The sequence below is a fragment of the Tachypleus tridentatus genome, chromosome 12 (assembly GCF_004210375.1).
Source record: "Tachypleus tridentatus isolate NWPU-2018 chromosome 12, ASM421037v1, whole genome shotgun sequence".
NCBI lineage: Eukaryota > Metazoa > Arthropoda > Merostomata > Xiphosura > Limulidae > Tachypleus > Tachypleus tridentatus.
The window spans coordinates 97,500,338-97,512,748 of NC_134836.1; the positions used below are offsets into that span (position 1 = coordinate 97,500,338).

Here is a 12,411-nt window from a genome sequence, read left to right on the forward strand (position 1 = left end):
GTAGAGATCTATTTTTCGATTATCTTATAAAATCGTCATATTTAGGCTTAGAAACTCGTAAAAGATAAACTCCACTTTCACCTGGAACAACCAGTGGCGTGAGTACCGCTTGTCCTCTGGAAAAAAAAATTATTGTTTCTTTGTACTATCTCAACTTAGAACAAAATTTCTACAGACTTTTATCCAAAGTATTTCATCATAATTTTTCTGGAAAAGCACAATCCAACGTCTACTGCATTTATTCATTGTTTTGAGTTGTTTATGTTTTCTTTTATAGATATAAATAATTAATTGAAGGTGTTCAATCTCTTTTTTTGCAACTCAGCCGAGTCAAAATGTCAGTGTTAAATCTGTAAATATTTTTTTCCTCAAAAATATAATTATTAGTAGAGCTTCTGTTAAACATCAGAAATCAGAATAAATAAATAAATATAGTAATGAGAAGTTCTGGTGTCATGTTGGTTTTTTTGGAATCTCGCGCAAATCTACACGAGGGCTATCTGCGCTAGCCATTACTAATTTTGCAATGTAAGACTAGAGGGAAGGCAGCTAGTCATCACCATCCACCGCTAACTCTCGGGCTACTCTTTTTACCAACGAATAGTGGAATTGACTGTCATATTATAAGGCCCACACGGTTGAAATGGCGAGCATGTTTAGTGTGACGGGGATTCAAACCCGCAAACCCTCAGATTACGAGTCGAACGCCTTAACCCACCTGGCCATACCAGATCTCTAGTGTCATGATCACAGTATTTATTTTTACAGTTTTTTTTCTCATTTTTTGACGAGTATACTTTTCTGTGCTCCTTTTTATCTCTTGTTTAGCACAAGTTTTGTACTTGTGTAAACCTTGAAAATGGTTATTTTCTAGATAAAGGAATTATGAACGAGTGAAAGAGTTCGATACTGAGGGTAAACTGATAAGATATAGAAGTCCTCTTCTCTACATCAGTCTTTTGCTTGGGCTTTAAGATACATTTCTTTTTTATGTTGTGATTGATCATGAGAAAAGAGACAACACAAATAACAAATATTTAATTACAATAAACAAAATACAAAACACTACACTCCAATAGAATAAAACCCCAGACAGATGATTTGTCTGTATATACAACTAACAAAAGGTACAATGTAGAGTATGTTTAAAAACACTGCTATTGCTAGAACGTATTCTCTCCCATATAAATTAAACTACAAAACAAGAAAAGAGGTGCTAAACAAAAACAATTCAAAAATAAGTTAAGTCACTTTAGGCTCTAACTTCTACATTAACTCACTGATACTTTACTAAAATCATTGGCTTAAATTTCCGAGCAAATAAGAACCATTGCCTCAATGGTGATTATGAAAATTTAAAGTAACACTCTGTGGAGGCCCGGCATGGCCAGGTGGGATAAGACGTTAGATTTATAATTTGAGGGTCGCGGGTTCGAATCCCCGTCACACCAAACGTGCTCGCCCTTTAGCCGTGGGGGCGTTATAATATAACGATCAATTCAATTAGTAGTTGATGAAAGAATAGCCCAAAGAGTTGGCGGTGGGTGCTGAAGACCAGCTGCCTTCCCTCTAGTCTTACACTGCTAAATTAGGGACGGCTAGCGGAGATAGTCCTCGTGTAGCTTTGCGCAAAATTTCAAAAATGATACAAACAAACAATTCGAGTATATTGAAAATAAAAAAAAATAAATCAAAAGTACAGTTTGTCTTATTTGTTGTATTTACTACAAATACCAATTAATACGCATGGGCAGACTGCAAAATAGTTCTTTTATGTAGTTACCTTTCCTAGTTATAAGAATAATTACAAACTCCTATACAAAATTTAGAATTTTACTTCTATTATTAGGTTTCTGGGCAGTTAAAGGAGAGTTCAGAGTGATCAACCGTGTCTATAACAAAGTCATGAATAATCACAAAAGTGAAGCTTTTGTAAGCCTGGCAGCAGAGGTGATCAAGTCGGTACGTTTTATTTCTTTTCTCGCTACGCAAACATAGTAAATAAATCTGAGATGTTGAACACTGATATGATTTTTTTAAAGCTCTGTTGGTTCTCCCTTAATAAAAACTAAGTTGTATAGTATTGTGTTTCAGAAGTTGAGTGCGTCATATTACTATGATTTTGGAACAGCATCATGTCGTTATACTTTCCAAACGGAGACCTTCCAAACGGAGGTCCTTTTTTCTTTACGTTGTATACTGTTGCCTGACACACGAACAGTTTTTACCACTTACCATTTATATTAGGGATTTTCACTTGTAATTCGATTTTTTAATTTTTTCCAATGCCATTAAATACAGGGAAGTCCTACCATAACCAGATGGTTAGGGAGCTAAACTCGTAATATGAAGATCGCGGGTTTGAGTCCGCGTCACACCAAACATGTTCGCCCTTTCAGCGAGTACCTATAACAGTATCTTATAATTTATATAACGTTCCATTCAAGGATGCATATGCAGGGCCTGGCATGGCCATGTAGTTATGGCGCTCGACTCGCAATATGAGGATCGCGGGTTAGATTCCCTGTCGCACCAAACATACTCGCCCTTTCAGCCGTGGGGGCGTTATAAAGTGACGGTCAATCCCACTAAACATTAATAAAAAAAGAAGCCCAAGAGTTGGCGGTGGATGGTGATGACTAGCTGACTTCCCTCTATACTTACACTGCTAAATTGGGGACGGCTTGCACAGATAGCCCTGTTGTAGCTTTGCGCGAAATTCAAAATCAAACAAACAATAAATACAGGGAATAACCACCTTCTGAAATTTTGAATCCCCTAACTGATCTCAGTTATTATAATCTGAATGTATGAATATTTTGTATTTGGGTTTGTTTGTTTCATAGCAAATCCACATTAGGCTCTCTGCTGTGTATACCGCAAACAATCGAGCCTCGGGTTTTAGAGTTGCAATTTCTTAAACTTATTGTTGCTCCGCTGAGAAATATTTGCGTTAGTTTGTTTGTTTTTAAATGTTACGCAAAGCTACACGTGGGCTATCTACGATAGTCGTCCCTAAGTTGACAGTGTAAGATTAGAGGAAAGGCAGTTAGTCATCACCACCCACCGACAACTCTTGGGCTACTCTTTTACCAACAAACAGTGGGATTGATCGTCATATTATAACGCCCTCAAGGCTGATATGGCAAGCATGTTTAGTGTGATGGGAATTCGAATCCGCAACCTTCAGACTGCGAGTCGACCGTCTTAACCATTTGGCCATGCCAGGCTTATTTGCATTGGAAAGAGCTTTCATATATCCTTCCAAAAGTGCTAAATATTCGGTGGGTCATTGTATCTACAAAAGATATTCGGTGTATCATTGTATCTACAAAAGATATTCGGTGTATCATTGTATCTACAAAAGATATTCTGTGTATCATTGTATCTACAAAAGATATTCGGTGTATCATTGTATCTACAAAAGATATTCGGTGTATCATTGTATCTACAAAAGATATTCTGTGTATCATTGTATCTACAAAAGATATTCGGTGTATCATTGTATCTACAAAAGATATTCGGTGTATCATTGTATCTACAAAAGATATTCGGTGTATCATTGTATCTACAAAAGATATTCTGTGTATCATTGTATCTACAAAAGATATTCGGTGTATCATTGTATCTACAAAAGATATTCGGTGTATCATTGTATCTACAAAAGATATTCGGTGTATCATTGTATCTACAAAAGATATTCGGTGTATCATTGTATCTACAAAAGATATTCGGTGTATCATTGTATCTACAAAGTCCTGAACAACGTCAAAAGGTACTTTAGATTGATTTTGATCTACTGTGACTTTATATCGACCATGGTTGTTACGTGACTTGCTGATTTGCATATTCAAACTATTTTTAAATAATATACTCATTCCTTTATACATTGTATAACATCGTTGTAAAACTTTAGAAAACTTTTCTTAAAAATTAATTTATCAAATCGCATTCGACTACAAATATTTGAATAGTGATACTTTTTGCTTTAAATGAAATAAAACCACTTTAAGTTAAATATTACACCTTTAGCATATTTTGTGTGATGAAACTTGAGTTATTAGTAATCACATTTAAACATCACCGACACATGTTTTATTTCAACGTTTTAATCAGTTGTAAGATAATGTTTTGTAAGCAGTGTTTAACTTTACAACAATCGTATATTGTTATCCAAGCTATTAGCTTTGAAAGGCATCATGTTGTTAAAATTGTGCATTAATACTTTTATAAGGCTTAACTATTGTATTTAAAAACGTGTACCTATGTAAATGTCATATTACTGTCTCTTGTCTGTCCATGTAACTACTTCGCAGGATGTCAATGGATCTTTACCAAAATTGGTACTGAGGTTCATGAGGAAGTGTATACAAATTTTCAGTTTTGCATTTTGCGTTTTGAATTTTTATGGGTGATTTCTTTTTCCACCAATTCGTTACCTGTCAATGGACTTTCATCACATTTGTGCGAAGACTCAGTGTATCCATAGGAAGATACATACACGTTTTTCAATTTGGTGTTTTTGGTCTTTTTTGCGCTTCTTACAACTATTTCGCACTTCCCAGATGAATCTTCACCAAATTTTGTATGAATATTCATTGGGTCCATGCAGCGATGAATACAAAATTGTAGTTTCACATTTTGTGTTTTGCAGTTTTTATGAGTTTTTTTACAAATACATATAAGGGAAGCAACTTTTCATGTCCTAAGATAACATTTCATTGACAGGAGCGAGTACTTCAGCTGGTTTTACAATATAATTTAACTATTGTAATTTATTATTAAAATATACAATGCTTGAAAAGATGCAGTTCACTTCAAAGGGATTGTCTTTGTATAATCATATCTTTCACTTCTTGCATCAGCCAATATGTCTAAATGAGAGATCCAGAATTGGTTTCGATGCATAGCCAGTACATTATTTTTTGTATTATCAACTCTAAATTGCTATTATAATTTCAGAAATTCACGCATATCTGAGTGATGGTGTTTGCAGCGTTGTAATTTGTTCAAATGTTCTTCATTTTAATATATTTTCAGGTGGACGAACTATTTATTATGAGCTCTCTGGTGCGGGATTATAATTCAACAGAAATTCTAGGCTTTAGGTAAGACTAAAAAAATATTTTTTTAACATAAGTTGTTGTCTATTTAAATTAATAGCATTAGTTAGTACAGTTGCACTTGAACTTTAAAATATTCTGAAATATTGCTTCAAGCTGTAAATATAATTTCTGTTCTCGTACATCTGGCCATAATTTTTGCTGAGATTGAATTCATAATCATTTTATGAGGTTTATGTGTCATCTCGTGCCTATTACAAAATCCTATTCGTAATTCTACACTGGACAATAAAGTCAAAATGAATGAATATCATTCTTAACTCCTCTTGTTGTCTGTCTGTGCCTAATAATTTATTATTCGTAAACAACGTCTCATGTGAAAAACTGCCTTAGGTAAGATTGCGTATTGGTGTATTTTAATAACTGACTTTATTATTCAGAAATGGAAGTGTGGTAGTGGTCTGCAAAATACTTCTAAACCGCCCCTTCAGTAGAGCGGCTGAACTGGTTGGACTGACTTTCGCTCAGTCGTTGAAAAAAGGTCATGGCATACTACCGACAAAATCTCTTCATGTGGACATCACCTCTATTAGATTTGTTGGTAAGTTACTAACCGATAAGTAAATAGATAAAATTCATATTTCCTGCAAAATTCATAAATGCTACTTGAAAGTAATTTGTCTACGTAAGTCCAATCTAAGTATGTTAAGTTAATATCTCATCACAAGCTGCCTTCTATTTCATCCCAACGAACTTTACAAAGATATTTCGAGGGTTAACTGTAATAGTAGATGGAAATCTCAACAGTAACTATGTTTTTGTTTATTTTTTGTAACAGACTTTTCTCAGACTTTAAAAAACTTCGTTACTTTTTGTTCTGTCTAAATTTCATACTAATAATGCTTTCATTAATTAATTACATTTAGGATTGCCTGGTGTTACAACTTTGTCTACTGACTTAAACCTAATAACATCACCTCTGAGAGACGGTAAGCGTATAATTTTGTTTTTAATATAATTGTAATACTTTACGATAATATTGTTTATCTTTATAAATATTTTAAAGACTTCTTTTCCACCAAAGGTAAAATAGAAAATGTGATCTAGAAACCTAATGCATTCCTTGTTTGGCCGTACCTAATGTGGACCTGTTCAAGGCTCATGAGCACAGCTTGAATCAGAAAACCAAAGAAATACATAAGGCTCTTATGTCAGATTATCTTACCAGTTTCACCTTTGTTGAAGCCTATGGATTTACAACGCTAAAATCAGGGGTTCGATTCCCCTCGGTGGACTCAGCAGATAGCCCGATGTAATTTTGCTATAAGAAAAGACACGCACGCACACACACATACTTTTGGTGAAAATGTGAGAAATTGTTAACATCTATACAAATTTTAAACAGTTGGTTCGCTGTATAATCTATATAAGTATTATAGTACTGTCTCTCGTATGTCCATGTAACTATTTCGCAGGGTATGGATGGATCTTCACTAAAATTGGTGTAGGGGTTCATTAGATCCATGTGGGGGGGGGCACATGCAAATTTACAATTTCATATAATGGATGCAACTTTTCATGTTTTACTATAGCCTTTCGTTTATAATGGATTTGCATAACTTCCGTCCAGGTGATGGCTTCTAGTATCGAATAGTGAATTGGGCGAAATATTATATTATTCACACTAGCAGGAAAGCCGCCGAACTAGCGGCTGTTTGTGCTAGTAATTACTAATCGTAGTATTTACTAATTGTCTACTAATCGTAGACAAAGTGAACATTTTTTTAAGAAATATTATTTTTAATGGGAAGTTCGCCCCAGGGGAAGTGTACTAATTGTGCTCTTTAGTCATGTACAACTAAGTTCATCAATGATTAAATGGAATGTTTTTATATATTAAAAGTGCTGTCCTCTGTTGAAAAATAAATAGTTTAAAAACTCCAGTTTTTCAGCATTATATTTTGTCAGGTTTTTAATATTGGCTGGAATTATTTTACAGCAGCTGTCTCTTACTTATTGTCGATAAATTTCAACAATAAACCGACATCATACAATCCACTTGTTTTAAGTAATATATTTAAAACAAGTTAAACGATAATGTAACGAGATTTTGTACCTAAAACTCTAATTGTTTGTTGTTGTTGTTTTTTTCAAAAGCCCGTAGTGCATCAATAATACATCCATTGTCTCGTAGAACTTTCATTCTCTTGTCTCCTTGGTGGTGTGTTGTAATTTATTGTCCTCCTATTACATGCTCCTTAATCATTACTGACACTGTTCATCCATTTGTTAACTTGAGCTGACCATCAGTCATGTATTGATTAGTCATGGAAATGGCACTTTCTTCTTGTGATCAGTTTGATTGTCGCTCTTCTGCTTCTTTTGTCACCAGAATGTACCGTAAAAGTCATCTTTTTGTTTCTTTCTCTTCTTCCACTTGGCTGTTAACCTCTTACCACTTTTAGTGGATTCCTGCTATTGGTCAGTCATCACTGGGCTTGCATATACTGTTCGGCCAGCTTGACCATCTCGTCCACATTATTTAGGGCTCTCTCCTTTACGAAAAGCGATGCATCAGTTGATCATAAACTAAACGTTAAAAATATACGGACATCACACAATTCACTTATTTTAAAGTAATATATTCAAAACAAGTCAAATGTATGTATAAAAACTCGTTACACTATTGGCTATCTCAGTCGTATCTAAAGCTTTGAATAATTATCTATTCTTCTGAAAAACCCACATTTGGCTAGTTTAGTTACTTTAGAACCCAAATGACAAGATGAATTATTTTTCTCTGCTCTCTTTCTTTCTATACTATCTGCGATAAATTCATTTACTTTATCTTAATTGTATCCAGGTGGATTCAGTTACTTTAAAACACTCTTTGACAAATTATTATTTTTATCTCTAAACTGTGAAACACGCTTTAAAATATTGCCCTTTATGGCTAAGCTAGCAATCACACTATATAACTTTACTCGTACTAACTTGGTTGTATATCTATATCTCTGTGTATAATATACCTAACTGATGCCTAGAACGTTCTACAAACCACAAGATGTACTCAATTAAGGCAACAAGAGAAATGCAGAAAGTTCGAGTAATGTAACGTCAATGTACAATAATTGAACTATACAAACGACGTACGATTTTTACCTAATTACGTAACGTTATCGCTTTTAAAATAATTAACTTTAAACACTCTTGCTCTGAAAACTAAATATTCATTAAACACTATCACTGAATGAGCTAACTAACTTATACTAAACAGTCTTGCATATTCAACACATTTAAATTTACATACGTAAAGATATAATTAAACCCTCGCGTTGAGTCCTAGGAAAAGTTTGTGGTGCCAGTTAATAGATGGCGATACGTTTTATAAGTTTCAATCATTACTTTAGTCACAAAGATCTTGTATTTCATACAACAGATGGCACAACAGTATTTATCATTTTGGCCACATAGAAAAAGACGACCTCGTTATTGCTCCATTATAATAAATTATATAAATATATGTGAGCTTACTGTATAGCAAATTTAAAAAGACTCTAAATTCCAATAAGTAATAATTCTTTTTGATGAGTTTATTTTTGCAAATACGCAAAAATAAAACAGTATGGACGTCGACAACACTTGAGCTTATAAGCAGTTGTTTCTATGTACCAAGTTTGTCAAATAGTTTGTTGTTTTTTTTAATTTTGGTAATTTCAAAATAATATATGTTAGTTTAGATTTGTAAATGAGTTAAATTCTCAAAATAATTTATGTATATTTACTATTGTATATGTAACATAGAAAACCCGTGTTATGTTCCGGCTTTTATTTTAAGACAAATGATCTAAAATACAACACGCTAAACTTGATATGTGCGACCTAATTCCTGATGAACTAATGCTATTTCTTTAACTATCACCGTGTTTTAATATTATTTTGTTTACTACATTATATCTTAAAAATTCAACATTTTAAAAATCATAATTCAAGTAAAGCCACTTTTGAATTCATCGTTTCAGCTCTGGAATAATTGCTTTGACTTATGATTGCTATATTTTCAGCTGCTTGGACACCATGGAGTCAGTGGACTTCATGTAATGATTTATTAGGCAGATGCGATTCCAAACAAATGCACAGTCGGTCCAGAGACTGTAGGACTAATTTTGGTCGAGGCAGCAAGTTGCTTAGCAATGCATTATGCAAACGTAAAGGAGGTTATGAGACTGAGATACTAGATTGCGAATGTTTTCCATCCGTACAGCTACTTATAGTTAATTCCTTAAAAGGCTCATCTTCTGTAGAAAATGTTTATCCTTCAGTGAATGCAACCGGAAGCGCATCAAAGACGGAAGATATTGAGATGGTCAATGAAACAACCTCAGGACTTTCCAGTGAGTTTCTGTACATCATTATTTCTTTTTGTGATATATATGTAATTAATCAAGAGTCCCCAGTTAGATAGTAGTGACAGGTTTACAAAGGTAAGTTTGTCGTTTAATTTTCCGCAGTGGACAAAGCAAATAGTTCAATGTGGCTTTGCTCTAAAACTTATTCAAGGAACTGCAACTCATACGTTTTTCATCCTGAAATAGTTCATTAATGTACTTAAAGTAACATCGTTTTATTTTCAAGATTAAAAGCAATTTGATCACAAAAGTTTATTTTAATTGACCAATGGCTGTGTCCATCTCGGATAACAAAACGTAACTAGTATTCTATTGAGATTTAGTATTCCTTAAAAGTAATGTGGAAGAAAATTTTGATTAGATTGCATTTATGGCAGTAGAAAGGCTGAGATTCCTCCTTCTATACGACAGATAGAAGCCTGCCTATATAGGGACAGCTCGGATTGTTCGTCGAAATGTTATTCTAAGTATCTACTCAGTAGGTCATCGGAACTTACATTACTGCACAATGTTCCCTTTTTTGACAATATCTATGTAATGAGTGAATCATACGTTCTGGGAATGTATGTAAACATCGTAACAAGTTTTTTAATTTCTTGTTCTTCTGTAATCTGCTTCTTTTTCATTGCGTGATGACTGAAAAACGAAAACAAAGGTATCGGTCAAATTCACTCAGATGACATAGTTTCAAACAGAGTATTCTTGTATTATTAATAACTAGTAGCAATTTTAAAAAAATCGTAACTCTAGTGTAAACGATGTTATTACTACCCCTTGAAGTTGTCTTTTTTACAGCAATTTGGTGTTCCTTTAAAAAGCTTAAAGTACAGGGTGAAACAGGAAGTGCCAGTCAATAATAAATATAACAGTTGGAATCTCATTTTATTTAGAACTTTATTATAAATACAACCTTCTTATGTCTGTTGAAACACTGTATTAAAAATAAGTATTATCAACTTTTCAAAGAAAAAGGAAGTAAGTGTATAGATAGTTAATATTAGTCAGTTAATATTAGCACAGTCCTACCAATTTGGGTAAAGGTGAATTATAACTGTAGGATACTGCAGGAACACTCTAGTCTGATCAAGAGAAATACATTAACACAGTCCTTTCATTTGGAGTAAAGATGAATTATAACTGTAGGATACTGCAGGAACACTCTAGTCTGATCAAGAGAAATACATTAACACAGTCCTTTCATTTGGAGTAAAGATGAATTATAACTGTAGGATACTGCAGGAACACTCTAGTCTGATCAAGAGAAATACATTAACACAGTCCTTTCATTTGGAGTAAAGATGAATTATAACTGTAGGATACTGCAGGAACACTCTAGTCTGATCAAGAGAAATACATTAACACAGTCCTTTCATTTGGAGTAAAGATGAATTATAACTGTAGGATACTGCAGGAACACTCTAGTCTGATCAAAAGAAGAATGTCAGTATTGTCCTGCCAGTTTTTGTCTTGCGCACGTACAGTGCATAATGACCATTACAGCTAAATGATTCTAACCATTGCTTCACCAGATTTTGTTAAACTCTGTAAATATTGTTTAATTGTATTGTGCTGTTTAAACACCCATGTCAGGCTCTTATTTGCTTTATTTTTATTTAATATTCCTTATTGTTGTCTTACACATTACATGTTAATACAGTTCTAGCTATAAATACCACATAAATAAAATACTATATTAATTTTACGTTGTATAACAAAAACAATAGTATGTAATTGAGATGCTATCTGAGCATATCTCTACTTTATAGTTCAATGCAATTGTTGGAAGTTTCCATTTAATAACCTACATTGATTTTAATAGATTTTTATTTTGTCAATGAATATTTGTTTAATATTCTTGGACTCAACTGTGGGTCCATTATAGCAGTGACAGGACGTCATCGGTTGTCATATTTTCACAGTGCAATTCTAAATTGAGAAGGCTATGTCTGAGCATCAGATTCTCTCAGCTAACCACTTAACCCACAGACTGTATAGAGTGTTGGACAGGTTAACATTCTTCCTAACTTGTTTTAAATTTATATGCCATTTTGCGTAGGTTTGTCAGTAGACTGAACTCGGTAAAATACTCTTTCTTCCAGCAGTAATTTTTGAGTATTATGTTTATCATATAGTTAATGGTGCATAATGTGCTTCCATTCATAACTTCCTGAGAGATAATTCCACCATTGGCTTAGAAGTAAGTCTGAAGACTTAAAACGCTAAAAACTAGGTTTAGGTAACCGTGATGGGCACATCACAATAGACCATTGTGTAACTTTGCTAAAAATATAGATACTAATCTGTAATATAAAACACTTGTTTTTTGTTGTATGTTTGTTGTTGTTTTTTAACTGAGCAGCGCTTTATGCAAAATTAAGGCTAAGGGTTAACTCACAGACCCCAAAATTAAGACCTGGACATTGCTAATTTTGAGCTTCTGATCAGATGGAGAGAGAGCTTACCGCCTACTCACAACTAAATCTAATCTATGAAGTTTTGTACAAAATCATTTTTAGCGTTTGGATTTTTTTCATGATTAACTGATTCATGTGGGATTTTTTCCTCTAAATGTTTTAATACTTTTGAATGATTCAAAAATAAATGAGATATCATAATCTACATTTTTATAAACTTTTGTTTGTACATAGGCCCGGCACGGCCAGGTGGTTAAAGCACTTGACTCGTAATCTGAGGGTCGCGGGTTCGAATCCCCGTCACACCAAACATGCTTGTCCTTTCAGCCGTGGGGCGTTATGATGTGACAGTCAATCCCACTATTCGTTGGTAAAAGAGTAGTCCAAGAGTTGTCGGTGGGTGGTGATGACTAGCTGCCGTCCCTCTAGTCTTGCACTGCTAAATTAGGGACGGCTAGCGCAGATAGCCCTCGTGTAGCTTTGCGCGTTATTTACAACAAACAAACTTGTTTGTACATTAGAATA

General features: G+C 33.9%; 1 protein-coding gene across 5 annotated transcripts in view; it reads left to right on the forward strand.

Annotated features, from left to right (window-relative positions):
- The window catches only part of LOC143234097 (enteropeptidase-like), a 56,486-nt gene that overhangs the window by 41,979 nt on the left and 2,096 nt on the right, over positions 1-12,411 (forward strand). For 3 of the 5 annotated variants that reach the window (XM_076471159.1, XM_076471157.1, XM_076471158.1), the window contains 5 exons: positions 1,850-1,962; positions 5,041-5,108; positions 5,504-5,664; positions 5,990-6,052; positions 9,128-9,457. In XM_076471159.1, the coding sequence (XP_076327274.1) occupies positions 1,850-1,962; positions 5,041-5,108; positions 5,504-5,664; positions 5,990-6,052; positions 9,128-9,457 (735 nt within the window). The remainder of the gene's footprint in view (positions 1-1,849; positions 1,963-5,040; positions 5,109-5,503; positions 5,665-5,989; positions 6,053-9,127; positions 9,458-12,411) is intronic. The other 2 variants (XM_076471160.1, XM_076471161.1) reach the window with 2 other exon arrangements.